Below are 15,799 nucleotides of genomic sequence, written 5' to 3' on the forward strand. Positions count from 1 at the left end.
GGAGCGCAGCGAGTCGGAAAAAAGATCACTGTGCTCGACGCCATGCATTTTATTGCCAGTTCGTGGAACGCAGTGTCGCGGTGAACAATCGCTAACTCGATCAAGCACTGTGGCTTTAAGCGAGAGACTGCCTCCTCTGCTGGGGACGCAACAACCTCAATGCCTCTCGAGGCCGATGCAGGCTTAGCCGATGAAGATTTCGAGGATTTAAACCTCACCACGACCTTCGCCGAGTACATGGAGGCCGATGACAATGTTGCGATCTGCGGTGAGGTGTCGCTGGATGACACCATCGAGGAGGCTTTGCCTAGTGCCGACACCGCTGCCTCATCGGACGAGGACAACGGTGACACCACAGATGCCGTGCCTGTGCCTACTACGTTCGCCGAGGTGCTACGGCACATAGACGGCATTTGGAACTTCATCTGTTCACGCGATAGCGCGGAGGACCTCCTTTTGGACGTTGCCCAACTAGAGCGAAAGCGCTTGGTTCACGGATCAAACAAGGTCCAAAAGAAACTTACTGACTTTTTTTAAAGTTCGCACCGGCTGGCGGGAATGTAGCAGTGGGCAGTGGAGCGCCGTAAAGGTTCGTTTGAATAAAGCATGATTGATACCTGTACTGCAGCATTAATTCTTATTGCATTTACTTTTTTTGTATTTTGGGTTTCCAAGCCCTGCAGGGTATGTTGGTAGTTTACATTGAAGTTTCTTGTAAATCCGTCGCGCGAGGTAAGTAGTATTTTTATAGACCTAATTTATGTTCGGATCTTACGACGCTTTTTCGTGGTCCCGAGTAAGTCGTATAATCGGGGTTCCACTAGTTGTTAGGTGTCAAATCTAGCTTCGTAAGCGCTCAGTGCTGGAGCTTTGTATGCACTGTGCTTCTTCCTGCACCAAGATCAATACGCGACTACTGGAAATGGGCTCATTCATGCCAGTGTTTTCTCATGCTTAGAATAACAGAACTGAGGTTGGAGTACACTGCAGCACACGTCAAGTATTCTAAAGTTTCCATTTCTCTTGTGCACGATAGCGCATACTTGTACAGTCTTCACATTGTTTAGCCTCAGCTGATTGCTCTCTATTATGCTTCAGCGGTAATGCCCCCTCACATTCGAGCCCGAATAACGATACTAGATATGCTTGAGGCACTTTGTCAACGGTGAAAAAAGCACTTACCTGCCATTCCGGCAAAACCTCTACAATTGTAAGCTGCAAGGCACGCTCCAAATAATGAAACTACAAATGACAGTTGAAAAACGTCCACGGCCGTATTTGCTTGCTTAAAATGGTACAAAATAGTGATTTGTTAACTTTGAGTTCAACGTCGTAAGCATGCTTGCTTTGTTGTGACAAACACTTCGCAACCTGCGGTGGTTGCTTAGTGGTTATGGTGTTGGCCTGCTAAGCACGAGGTCATGGTATCAAATCCCGGCCACGGGCGCCGAATTTCGATGGGGGCGAAATGTGAAAACACCTGCGTACTTAGATTTAGGTCCACGTTAAAGAACCCAAGCTGGTCCAAATTATTCCGGAGCTCCCCCACTACGGCGTGCTTCATAATCAGATCGTGGTTCTGGTACCTAAAACCCCATAATTTAATTTAGGCACCTCGCTGCGGTATCCGTGCTGTTTACTTCTTTGACACAATATACATGGTTGGAGTCGTAAATTTGACATCCTTGCTCAAGTGTCAGTGGTCCATAATGGGCCTCAATCTCTTCGATTGCCTTAAAAACACGATTTAGAATGACCGACACGTTTCAAACGAGCGCCGCAAAAGCATGCCTCCGTAGCAGTGGCCGCCTCGGTGTTTCGCTGAACTGACACGGTGGCGCTGACGGCTGAGCCGATAGTGGTACTCCTCCTGACCATTGAAGTTAGCTCGTGTCGAAATTTAACTGTACTAACTTTTGATGTAACCATGTGTGAGCTTTCCCAATTTTCAGTTCTCATGCTGTCATAGTAATAATAAATATGGCTAGTTTCTTTTATATTACTAAATGATGCTACACAGTACTCTGATTTTATGCAAATCTTGGAGATTTCTAACACAATGTATAATAGTTTCAACCTTGAAAACAGAATGCATTTGCCTTGGAACTTTTAGTGATTAAGTGAAAATTTCCATCTTGCAGGAAATATGTGACAGTGTTCTACCTCGTTGCTTTTGAGAAAGTTGCATATTTTTTTTACACTGATCCATGAATTCTGGTGTCAGAAGGAAATCTTCGTGTCTTTCTCATATTTGATGAGAAAGGTTATCTTGTGGTAACCTTGTCACAATAATTATATTGCAGGGCTTACTATTGATTATGGAAAGTACACAGCTAAGGAGGACCGCACTCTGCTCAGGAACATTTACGACATAGCTAACGTAAGTGATTCTTACAGCATGGCACATAGGTAGTTGTCTTTGAACTGTTGCTATTCAAAAGGATTTTCGTGAAATCTGCCACGTAACCACAAGCTCAATAATTGAACAAAAACATACTTTTATTTATTTACTTGTCATTTCTTTGCAGTATTACAGCATTCGTTACCCTTACATGATTGTGGGACACTGTGGACATCATGACAAGGCTTTACAGAAGGAAGTCAAAGACTTGGTTAAAAAAGAGAAGCTGCTGCGAATATTGGGTAATGTGTGTTATTCTATATGTACGTCAGAAATTTTAGCTAGATACTGAATGTATTTCAGAAACTGAATTTAATATTTGCTCATTAGAGAAGTGTCTTTCTTTATTAAACTGGACGTAAAGTTAACCTAAAGAATTGTGTGTTGCTGTTTGTGCATGTAAGTCTAAACATACACAAAAGCATTATCTCAAGTTTCACCACCTGCGGTTTTTGTAGCTTGAGACATTTACTTTCCAAATTTTTTCCCTTTTGCATAAACTGTTGCTCAAGTTGCATAACTAAAGAATTTAGCAATAAAGCATCTTGATGTTATTGCTTGCCTTTGAGTCAACAAGTCAGCACTGTGCAGGTAATGGACATCTGGTAAGAGATTGCATTCCTGTACCGAGTCAATCCGTTTGGATTGTGTACATTATGATGAAAATGACAGGCTGAAAATATATTTTGTGCAACACAGAAGCAAGCAGCAAAAAATTATGTGAACTGCTTAATTAACCTGCATAAGTACATGTGATTTATGGTGAACAATACAGCCAACTGGAATTTTCGTGATACAGCAGTGCCATCTTTGTTTACCAGAGCATGCTTTGCCTTTCAGGGAGAGGACTGCCACGCAGAACGATCCATTCAGCATATATGCGGGCTCGTATTCTGTTGAATCCTTTAGGCCCTGGTGCAAAGGCAGTGTAAGTGTGCTCTCCTCATTTAAAACATTTTTAATTGTCTGGTTCAGTTGTAATGCCTCTCTGGGGCAGCAGAGAATTAGGTCTTAAATACCATGAGAAAGTACTTTCATCTATAAATTATTTTCTACCATTGACCTCATGATTGAAAAGTTTTGCATAGCACATAGTGTGGGATAAAAAGATGTGCTGTTAAAGAAAAGTCCTGTACAGACACAAAGTGCTGAATACCAACTAAAATTTATATTGCATTATCAATGCAGCTATATGAACAGAAAATACAAAACAAAACTTCAATATCTCAGATTGTGCAGCCCATAAATATAAAAGGGCAAACTCCGTCGAGCAAAACCACTAAAGGCTGGTTCATGCATCTCTTGCCATTTTTTTAATATGTGGAATGTTTCCCAGCAAATTTTGGTTATACTCTGGAAGTTGTCCTCTAAGGAGCATTCTGCCGCAAGAATTTTTCAAATTGGTTCATTAATAGCCCAAGAGGAAGAGCCTATTCCCTTTCGTGCCCAAGTAATCCCTTTAGGCGGCATTAGCATCGCAACACTCGCACCATCTCTCATGCTAATCTGCTGCCACCAGCACTCTGCTATGTGGAGAAGCCTGATTACAGGAGATGCAAGAACTGTGCCAGGAAAACATCAGGGGATGCATGAGAGTCGAGCATCCCCACAAAGGTGAACGCCCAGTAGAGCCACGAAAGCAGTGAAGAGGGTGGATTCAAACTGTGTTTCGCAGTCAGTGATAGCATTAGTGGGGCAGCCAAAGCAAGCCACCCAGCCGTTAACGAAAGCAACTGCGACAGTGGCTGCTGTGATGTCTGGTATGGGAAATGCCCAGGGTGGCTAGTGTCCTCGAAAACCTGAAAACGTCAAGGAATGTCTGAGCAGCTGGAAAAGTCCTGGATATGTCAGGGTCGGTAAAGTCAAGGAAAACGACTGATTAAACTGCCCAAGTTTCATAATCATGTTAGTTGGTTTCCCGCAATGTTGTTAGGCTCTTTACAGCACTGCATGTCCGCTTTCCTGAATAATACTTGTTCTCTGTCACCAAAGAAAGGAACAGACTCATAAATTATGTGCAGCACTGGCTTCTGGCTTAACATGACCGCATGCTTAGCCTCTACATGCACTTGCGAGACAGCGCGACCTTCTACCACAGCATGTTGAACCACAGCTGAAGCATGTTTTATGTTGCAGTGAAGGATAGTGATAGTCGCAAGAGAGAACCCAGCATATAGGGAACACTCCAACAACGAATTAGAGGCTTTAGTTTGTCTTCATTTTTTGTTTTAAATCTGAGTTGATGCTGTATAGCAGCTGCCTTGTAGCCAATAGAAACACGCAGTTATTACAAACAATCTTTTTTAGTGTACCAGGTCCACTGGGGGTTGTGCTGTCACACACATAGGGCAACAATGTGCGGAGACCATAGATTAAAGAAAAGGCAGGGCATAGCTTGGAGCGGCTGCCCTAGTGCATCTTGTTACACTATTAAAACCCGGGTTATAATAATGTGTCCGCATTGGCTACTATAGGGCAGCTATATGACTTAAACAAAAAAAGTTCCATTCCTTTGAAGAAACACCCGTAACAGCGTAAATTTCTACTCAATGCGTGCAGCACTTAGTTGGAAAACGTAAAAAGAAGAACTATGTGGCAGTGCTGTGAAAGCCCATGTCCAGCACTCCTGCAGTGCTTTGGTATAGGAACAAACGCTGTCAACACATCAATTGCTCACCAGACAGGGGCATATTTCAGTGAACACGTACGGCAGATCAAGGACTAGTGGGTGAAGCAATGACCCGACGTTTAATTTTTTTTTCTTTGTCTGCAAAAATATCTTCACTGAACTCCCTTAAACAAGTTATTACAGCTCCTGCTGTCTAATGAACTATCATTGATCTTATTAGATGGCCCATAGCGATGGGACTTTTACAGCAGAACATGTGACAAAAATGCCATTTTCTCCAATTCAGGACTGTTCTTCTTTCCTAGTGTTTCTTTCATGACAAAACACTTTTATTCAATTATGTTTTAAACTGCCAATGTCACATAATACAATGATAGTGAACACAGCCAAAAGTTCTATAGCAGGGTGTACACAGGTCCTTAAACCTGTGAAAATGCTTGAAACTTACAAGTGTGTTTTCAAGGCCCTTGAAAGTCCCGGACTTCTTTTTTCCCATGAAAACCCTTCAATTTCTTGGGCAATACAGTCCAAGATCAATTTTCTGACCAGCTTTTTATGGCAGATAAACGTGGACCCAGCAAACTCGCCATTTTAGAAACGATTGCAGTATAGTAAAGAAAGAAAGAAAAGCGAGACGTTGCACCCATCTACGTGCCACACACCTTCTCCACACTCGCCTTTGATCCATGAACCCTGCATGGCACGACTTCCTCGCAGTCACACCCTCTCGCGCTCTCTTTCACCCCTTCTCAATCGGCGCTGTTGGACTCGTGTTTCGGAAGAGTTGAAGGGAGACAAGAGAAAAGCGCACGAGGCTGGTGATGCAGCGAAATCCTGCCATATTCGGTGTGCAGCACAAAAGCGGATGCAGCGGCTTGCCATTTCTTTTTCATGCTGCCGTCATGCTCAATCTTTGAATTTAAGATGAAGCTTTAGATCAGGGGCAATTATCTAAATACATGGGAAAGGAGAAATCATCTTTCTTGGCAACCACTATGCCAAATATGATGAGGTTTGTTGCATTTCAAAGAAAAAGTTAGTCTAGTGACTGTTGTAACGAATTTCTGATTTAGGCCATCAATATTTTAATAAAAATTGCTGGAAATCGGGCATCTTCAGAAAACGAAACTATCAAGTTTACAGCTCTGTAACTCGGCAATGAAAAATGATATTGCATTTCTGTAAATTGCACCTAAATAGTACATCTGAAGCGGTCAAATTTGGTGTATTATATATTACTCTCCAATACACCACTAATATGTGAGTAGCACTTTTGCTAAACCTTTGTAGACATTGTAGCAAATTCATGCAAGGTATAAATTAATTTATCTAATTTGTCCACTTTGGATGTTCTGACGGATGCAGTTTACAGAACTGCGATATCTGTACTTGGTGTGAAGTTGCGGATTTGTAAACATTGTGCTTCTACTTTTTTTTTTCTAACTTGCTGATTTTTGGCAACCTTTGTAAAAATATTCAAGCCATAAATAAAATTTTTCCTTCCTGCAGTCACTGGAATTTAACGTTTTATTTCAAATGCCACAAATATCATTAGGATCGGTCCAGGGGTTATCTCAGAAAAGCATATCTGAGTTTGGATGTATGTATTTGAATAGATGGTGTCGAAGTTGGGGCTGAGCTAAAGCTTCCTCTTAATCTGTGGTGTGTGCTAAGTCATCCCACTGTGGGTAATGCTATCAGCCGCCAGCTGCAAAAGCTTCGCAGGGTTCGATTTGTACCATCCATGTAAAGATATCATTGACGCGGCATGAAAACGTATGGAAGGACTAAGGCATATCTTTAATCACAAACTCTCAAATTAAAAAAAAAAGAAATTTCCTCTTGAATTAAAATTTTTTTTTTTTAAGTTGCATGATAATGTGAAAAGGTTTACGGCTGCAAGAAAAATATGTCAGCAACTGTACTTATTTGCATAAGAGGTCCAATTTCAATATGACTAAGCAGAGTGCTAAATTTACAAACTTCGTTATGTCTGTTTAGTTATAGCGTTTTGGAAAAGTAGTTTTAGCAAAAAGTTGCTACATGGGATGCTTTTCTGCATCCTTGAAAAAGCTTTCACATGGCCTTGAAAGTCCTTGAATATCCTTGAACTTCTGTCTCTGAGACCTGTACGAACTTCAGACCTGCCTCAAGTTGTGCTTCTTCATTAACAATAAATACAACAAAAATTAAATTTTGGCCAATTATAGGGGGAACATATGAAAGTGGAATTTTTTAAAGTACCCAAAAAATGTTTCTGTATTAATGAAATTTAGTATATTTAAAAAAAAGAAAGTATTGTACACCATGTCTCACCTTGCATTGTAAAATTTTAAGGTGCTGAAGTAGGCAATCTTTCTTTTTCTTTTTTTTTTTTTTCGAGCCAGAAATGCTTTGGGGATCCGCTTATGTGTAGTGCTTGCTGTGATTTTGTAGTGGCTACGGCATCATGCTACTAAGCCCGAGGGTGCAGGATCGAATAACGGCTGTGGTGGTCGCACTTCAATGGGGGTGAAATGCGAAAATGCCCATGTACCGTGAATTGGGAGCACGTTGAGGAACCCCAGGTGGTCAAAATTAATCCGGAGTCCTTCATTGTAGTGTGCCTCAAAATCAAATCATTGCTTTGGCATGTAAAACCCCAGAATTCAATTTTAATTATTTTTAAACTCAAGTGTAGTGACTACATATAACTGTTAGAGCTAGTGTCCTTTATTGTTGAATTTTTTTAAGAAGCCATTTTGCGCTATTTCAATTGATATTTTTGCATGATGAGTGGTCTTTGTTTACAGTCGTACTATTATTCGGGTTTCATCACACTATGATTACGTGCCCCATAGAGCCTGACCATGATGATGGTTGAAATTTCGGACTCCCTGCAATGTTTCTCTTGATCTCCCTGGACACCGTCTACTCATATGGTGTTGCAAGCGATAAGTCGAGGCAGCCCCCAATGAGTGAAAGTCGGAGATTGTTGGGAGGATGGTTTGGTGACTGGCTGACAACTGCAGTGATACTAGATGAGCGAGAAGTTGGCTTTTGGTCAGCAAGTTTTTGCAAGCTTAACAAGCAACATGTCAAGCACCTCAGCCAAGGCATTAGAGAAATAACTTAAGCAGTAGGCTGCTGTTAACGTTCAGGTCGCTGAGAAGCTGTGTGTTTTGGGAACTCAAAAGGCCACTTGTCACCCAGCTCTCCAGCAGTCAGCAGCAGCGATAGCCTGCTGTGTTCTTACTCTGCTTTGTATTTTATTGACAACGTGCTGGTCAAAGTGACAATTCGGGGGGCTAAGAAAGTAGGATGTCTGTGAGGTCCTATGCAACATCAGGCACTACAGCCAAAATAGTGTGCAGGTACGTTGTCTCCTGGCTAGTGATGTCGCTAAGACTGAACTGGGCTTCAACTTGTAGAAACCAGATGTGGGGGTCATTCAGCCAGCTCTGCGACGGCTGCGAGCTGTTGGTCATCGCGTGGAACAGCTGCAGCCGCATGAGGCTGGGACATAAATTGGCAGGGAGCATTGGCCACAATGAAAACGCACAAGCGCTGATGCAAGGAACGCAAGGAATGCAGAACTATGTTGCGTACAATGTGCCATTACGGACGGACGGACGGACGTAATAAATCGTAATAAATGCCTAATAAATCTGGCTACTGGGTGTCTTCGCTGAAAAAAAAAACAAACTAGAACATGAAATCTTGTTGAAAAAAAAAAAAATGTGAGCCTCTTTGCCACTCCCACCTTTCTGCCACGCACCCAGCACAGCACAGTCGCCCCTATTTGGTGTCCCTTTCACCCCTACAATGTTGGCGAGAGGGTGGAAGAGAAACGGGAGAGGGGCAGGCGAGGCCAGCAATGCGATGCGACAAAGGTGTGTCATTTATGGTGTGCGGGACAAGGAGAGAATGGCAAACCAACTCGCTTTTGTTTTCTCTTTATTTTCTCTATATTTCGTTTCTGTCTCTCTCTCTCTATCTCTCTGTCGAAGCAATGCGACAAAGTCGTGCCATGCGGGAGTGGTGCGTCCAGCACAAAGACAGGTGTGACAAAGGGGCTTGCATATTTTTCTTCCCCTTAGGATTTCGGATTCCTGTTCCTTTCGGTGCTATAACTGATCACACGGCATGGGAGTACAGTAGTAAATGGTTTATTTTACCATAGAACACATATGAAAAATGACTGCATTGGCTGTTCATTGTTATATCCGATATATTGTTAAAACTGACATCATTACAAATGGGCTTAGCTGTACCAAATGATGATGCCTACTTACGAGACCGCTGCTATCGCTGGCTTGGGGATGTGTTCGCATGTGGCATTTTCTAAAGTTTTCAGGCTTTCTTTATTTATTGGAAACACGAACCACACAATACCTAGGATTCTCTAAATGCTGTTATTGTTTCTTGACATCCTCCACAACCATTGCATGGACACCTTATCGATTAGGTAAGTTAATAAAAGTAGATAGTTAAACTTAAATAAGATACCCCTGTCACATGGGCACCCATAAACTTCTTTTAGCTCCTTTATCTTTATCTTGAAGGAGGTGCACTCGGTGTCACACAGCTGCCTTTCCGCTAAGCGAGTTTAATGGAACTTTTGGTGAAGGGAGTTCGGCAATCTCCCTTGGCAGCTGAAGGGAGCATTGAGTTTCCTACATTAATGTACTAGAGGGAACTCTGATGCTACAATTGTTCAGCCACCATGAGAATGATGGCTAGTACATCTTCATGCTTCTGGATTGAGATATTGTTGCGAGGTAGAGACAAGCACAAATGTTGTTTATGCAGTGCGAATGCTGAAGGCACCAGCTGTCTAGAACATGGCGGTCGATGTGCCCCAGCAACAACACTTCTTCGTCACCATCTCTTGTGTGCATGTTCTGTTCTGCATTGCGACACTACGCCACCGGGGTTGGAGCACCGACCCAGTGCAAGCGATTATGGCCCGGCATAGGCACGCACATAGGGCTTTAAATAGGAGACATGAACATCAGTTCTTGGCTGTACAAGCGACAGGCCTGGCTCTTCGGGAGCGATCTTGTACGTCACATCCGAAAGCTGTTGCAGGATTCGGTAGGGACCTGAATATCGCAACAGAAGTTTTTCTGATAGGCCCACACGATGAGATGTTGACCACAGGAGCTCGAGGGAGCCAGGTAAATACTGCGTGTCCGTCCCTATGGTGCGTATCATAACAGGACTTCTGGGCAGCCTGGGAACCAGTGAGGCGAGCGCTTGTGCTGACGGGCTTGTGCTGCCATAGAAATCGTATCGCGTGCATAAGCGGTGTGCGACTGTATCATTTGTGGGAGTGCAGTGTCCAGGGGCCACACGGGATCACGGCGAAACAGTAGATAAAATGGTGAGTAACCTGCAGTGTCATGGCAAGACGAATTGTACGCGAAGGTGACATACGGCAGAGTGACAACCGAGATCTGGTGGTCTGGAGAAACCTATATAGCTAGCATGTTGGTAAGTGCTCTGTTCAGTCGCTCTGTGAGACCATTAGTCCTTGGATGGTAAGCAGTGGCTATTTGATGTTCAGTAGAGCATAGGCGGAGGATATCCTCAATTACTTTTGACAAGAAGTAACGTCCGTGATTCGTGATGAGCTGGCGTGGAGCACTGTGGTGCAGGATAACGCTGTGTAGGAGGAACTCCGCAACGTCAGTTGCACAACTTGTAGGCAGAGCTCCCGTAATGGCGAAGCGCATGGCGGAATCGGTTGCAACCACAACCCATTTGTTTCCTTTAGTTGAGAAAGGGAAAGGGCCAAGTAGGTCGGGTCCCACGCGAAAGAAAGGCTCAGTAGAAATATCGATGGGTTGTAAAAGCCCAGCTGGAGCCATGGGAGTTGGCTTCCGGTGTTGGCACAGGCCGCAAGCAGTCACATACCGGCGCCGGACTCGGTCAAAGGTGCAAGTAACACCGAGATGCCCAGCGCTGGGTGCGTCGTGTAGTTGTTGAAGCACAGTGCATTGAAGGTGCCTCGGTACAACCAGCAGTAGGTCAGCACCATCAGGCTGCAAGTTGCGTTGGTACAGGACTCCATTGGAAATACAGAAGAGACAAAGGGAAGGATCAAGAGCTGGCGAGCTTAACCAATCTATGATGGTTCACAGAAAGGGATCACGGTGTTGTTCATCGCCAATATTAAGGAAACCTGAGATGAACCGAACGCTGGTGTCAGATTTGAGGTCTGTGGCTTCCGGTGGGTCAATCGGGTGGTGGCACAAGCAGTCGGTGTCCTGATGTAAACGGCTGAATTTGTACACTACAGAGAAAGTATACTCCTGTAAGCACAATGCTCAACGCCCAAGACGCCCTGTAGAGTCCTTCAACACGGAGAGCCAGCAGAGCGTTTCGTGGTTGGTAATTACCCAGAAATGGCAACCAAATAGGTATGGGCAAAACTTCGCTATTGCCCAAACCAGTGGTGGGTACTCTCACTTCGTGATAGAATAGTTGAGCTCAACCTTGGACAGACGACGGCTTGCATAAGCGATAACGCACTCTTGACCAGGCTGAATCTGGGCAAGAACAGCACCAATGCCGTGACCACTAGCATCTGTACGGATTTCAGTGGGGGCTGAAGGGTCAAAATGGGCTAAAATTGGGGAGCTGTCAAGAGTCTGATGAGTGCTCTGAAGGCTTCGGCCTGCGGCTGCCCCACGCGAAAGCGACGTCATTCTTGAAAAGCTCCAATGTTAGCAAAATTTTCAACAAAGCGGCGAAAGTATGAGCATAAGCCTATGAAGCTGCAAACATCCTTTTTGTATATCCTCCGTTCTGGAGCCAAAGCACCCCTGCGCTGGGGGCCGCCGACGATGTGGTGAGGAGGACTCCCCCACCTAAGACGGCACTGCTGAGGTCGCTGTAGAAGAAGCACCAGACACATGACACCCCTCAAAGTGCATGCAAATTACTGGCGGGTGCGTTCTACGAACAGCGACCGGCTGCGCGGTGGCGCCTTTCAGGTTTGGAGCAGGTTGCTTGCACGTGCGGGGTGCAAGAAAGCCTGTTTGGCACAGTGTATTGTGACTTTTCCTTTCTCTCTACTCTCTCCCCTTTCCCGTACCTTCTAGTAAAATATAAACGAGTCTTCTTGATGCGCTCGAAGTGAAAAGACATAATTTTTCCATAAGTTAAAAGTTCTCCATCTCTTATTCCACAACATTTTGGTGCCGAAACCCGGGAATAGGAACGTCAAAAGATGGATATCGGCAGAATCAAGCGAAGAAGGGCCGTGGTGTGAACATCTACAACCAAGCTGCTCAACGAAGTATCCACCATGGACGGCAGTGCATCAATCGGTGAGCTGGAAGAAAAGATAAATCTTCTTTCTCTTAAAGAGGATTCACTGAAAGAGCTAGATCGGGAGATGGAAAAAGGCGTTGAAGATGCAGCTTTCAAAGAGGAAGTTGCATGCTCCGAAATGCACAGAGAAAAAATCAGCGTGGTGAAAACAAAAGTACAATGCATGCTACGCGACTTTAGCTGCACAAATGCTTCATCAGATCACACACTAAACTCCTCAGGTCATAGAGAATCTAGCGCAAACGATTCGCAAACACGCCCCACCGTAAAGCTGCCAAAACTTGAAATCAACAAATTCAACGGAGAGCTTCGAGAGTGGCAAGGGTTCTGGAATCAGTTTGAGTTTACTATCAACGCTAAACAGAACCTCGCAAACGTAGATGAATTCAGGTACCTCAACAGCTACTTGACAGGAAAGGCGGCGGCGGTGGTAACAGGACTTGACTTGTTGGAAGGCAACTACGAAGTTGCTCTCTCGCTATTAAAGGAGAGGTTTGGCAGAAAGGAAGTAATTATAGAAGACCACATGTCACGACTACTTAAGATCAAGCCAGTGCGTGACTCACGGAGTCTTGGTCAACTGCGCAGCCTTCTCGACGAAGTAGACACAGGTGTACGCAGCCTCACTTCTTTAGGTGTGTCGGCACTAATGGAACTTTCTTACTGACCGTAATAAAGAAAGCAGTGCTTGCCGACCTTCGTCTGGAATACCAACGTGAAAACGAGGCTACGAATGAGGGAAGTGAGCTGGAAGTGCTCCTGCGTTTTTTGAGAAAAGAGGTTGCGACACGGGAGATCATACAGCGGGCCGAAGCACCGAGAGACAACAGTGCCTAATTGGTAAAGGAAAGGCGCAACAGCAACATTAGAGTGGTGAACATGCCTACTGCAGTGGCACTGCACACCACGATCAAGGACAGCACAGGATGTCTATTTTGTAATTCGAACGGCCACGAGACCAGCAACTGTAACGCAAAGATGTCTGTGGCGGATAAGAGATAGCTGCTGAAGCGTGACAATCGGTGTTTCCGGTGCACAACAAGGGGGCATGCAGCAAGAGAATGCTGTAAAGCTAAGTAGCTCAGGTGTGCGCATTGCAACGGCAGACACTTAACGACAATGTGTGGCCCTGACTTTTGAAGACACAGCAACACTGATGAAGGGGATGCATCTTTGTCATCAGTGATTGAGCAAGCCACGCTGTTGAAGTCCTCATTAGGCATGGGAGATAACTTGATGTGCACTGAAGAGCAGCAGTTTCTCCTACAGACAGCGTGAGCTTGGACAGAGGGTCCACATGAACGTACACCTATCAGGCTTCTCCTCGATGTTGGCAGTCAGTGAATCTTCATCCATCGCAACTTGTCCGAAAAGCTGCAGTTAAAGGTGCTTGGGGAAGAGGAGCTTAAAATGAAAGTGAAAATATTGACCTTTTGGCGAAAGTGAAAATATTGACCTTTTGATAGGCGCTGATCATTACTGGAAAATTGTCACGAGATCCACCAAGCGTCGTCTCAGTTCCAAATTGATGGCAGTGAAGACTATTCAAATGGACAGTCCAGGGCCAGATCGGCACAAGGAAGTCAACAGGAGTCTGCACCTTGGCTGCTGCAGTGATCCGGATAGGAGTGAGTGGACAAATTGACAAGGAAATATCAGCACAGCTAAAGTCTTTCTGTGAGCTTGAGCATATCGGTATCAAGAAACATGAGCCAGTTCTTCACCAGGATGCAGTCCTTCAGCACTATAATGAAACGGTCAACTTTGAAAATGGCCACTATAAGGTGTCGTTCCATTGGAATTTGATGGTTTACGAGCTTGACGACAACTACGAGTGCGCTGCAAGGTATCTTAAAGCATGAACAACACGCCTCTTGGAATGATATTCGTTGATTAGGAAATATGATGCCTGCATAAGAGACTACATAGAAAAGGGCTATGCAGAGCCAGCCAGCAAGGATTACGGCACGTCGGAAGGTCCGTTGTACTATATGCCACATCAAGCAGTTGGTCATCACGAAAGCCAGACGACAAAACTGAGGGAAGGATTCGATGCATCATCAAGTGCCGAAAATTGCCTCTCACTGAACAATGTTTTGGAAAGTGGCCCAAACCTAAACCCAGAGCTCATTGATCCGCTGATCAATTTCCACACTTACAACATTGCCATAATAGCGAATATTGAAAAGGCCTTTCTTCAAATATCCTTATCAGAGGGTGATTGGAACGCTGTGCAGTTCCTCTGGTGTGCTATGACGCCAAAGAAAGGGAAAGAACTTCCAGCTGTGGTGACTACCGGATGACTCGCGTGCCGTTCGGTGTCACGTCGAGCCCATTTCTCTTGGCTGCAATGTTGCAACATCATCTTGAAGGCCTGCCGGAATAGTATGCTGAGACTGCAGGTATCCTGGCGCAAGCATCTTTACGAGGACGACCTTGTAACTTGGGTTGACAGCCTTGACAAGGGTAAAGTCTTGTGCCAGCAATCAAGATATATTGTCTCAAGCAGGGATGCGGCTACACAAGTGGATGTCAAACGACCGTGATCTCGTCAACTTCTTAGAGAATGGCAATGTGGAAAGAACGAACAGTGATGCTGGACATGCTGCAGCTACAAAGGTATTGGGAGTTGATTGGAATGGACAGACTGACCACTTTGAATAAAACCTAACTTCACTCATTGACTTCCTCTCCGCACGAGCCGACAACAGGAGATTTGTGCTGCAGGTCTCAGCAAGAATTTTCTACCCTTTTGGATTTATTGCTCCCACAACATTATGCATAAAGGTAATGTTCCAGAAGTTGTGGGAGTTGGGAATTGGTTGGGATGATCCCTTGCCTGAAACATTGCAGCCTGAGTGGGACTGCTGGTGTAAGGAGCTTCCATGCATTGAAGGAGTGTCTATTCCTAGTCTGATAGCGGCAGACTTTAGAAACGATGATACAGAGAAAGTGGTGCATATTTCCTGTGGCGCAAGCCCAAAGGTCAACGTTACTAGACTAGCTTCAGTTGTAAAACTCCCCGCCCGCGCGCTTACAGCCGCTGTCGCCACTTCTGTGACAGCCGCCAGAGGGCGACGCTGTTCCATCGGGCTCCACTGCAGACGCCTCGTCACAGCCTTGAGCTCGTGCGGACGGGCCGCCGTTGGTGCGTGTTTCACGCTCGCTGGCGTTCCCCTTGTCCGAATTAGTGAGACCACGAGAAAGCGATATCCACCTACAGCAATAAGATTTATCGCACCAGTTCGTTAATACTGAAAGAACGGTAAACTGCACGAAAGGAAGAAACGCATACAGCGAAGCGCAGAAGCTGCGTCTCTAAATGTCGTGTGTTTCTTCCTGTCGTCTTAACGTTTCGCGCAGTTTAGGCTCAGGAGCCTGAATATCTGGCCAAAGTGCGTGATTTTAGGATGATCTTCATCCCCACCGAAGCTTGTCACCACGCCAAA

At 44.9% G+C, this 15,799-nt stretch overlaps 1 protein-coding gene across 5 annotated transcripts in view; it reads left to right on the forward strand.

The window, feature by feature from the left end:
- The window catches only part of LOC135905755 (transcription termination factor 1-like), a 145,828-nt gene that overhangs the window by 43,557 nt on the left and 86,472 nt on the right, over positions 1-15,799 (forward strand). For all 5 annotated transcript variants that reach the window (XR_010565472.2, XM_065436789.1, XM_065436787.1 and 2 more), the window contains exons 4-6: positions 2,304-2,380; positions 2,529-2,643; positions 3,242-3,329. Coding sequence is in view for 4 of the 5 variants with exons in the window: in XM_065436789.1 (XP_065292861.1) it covers positions 2,304-2,380; positions 2,529-2,643; positions 3,242-3,329 (280 nt within the window). In the remaining variant the exon portion in view is untranslated. The remainder of the gene's footprint in view (positions 1-2,303; positions 2,381-2,528; positions 2,644-3,241; positions 3,330-15,799) is intronic.

Source organism: Dermacentor albipictus, chromosome 1 (assembly GCF_038994185.2).
Source record: "Dermacentor albipictus isolate Rhodes 1998 colony chromosome 1, USDA_Dalb.pri_finalv2, whole genome shotgun sequence".
NCBI classification, from domain to species: Eukaryota; Metazoa; Arthropoda; class Arachnida; order Ixodida; family Ixodidae; genus Dermacentor; species Dermacentor albipictus.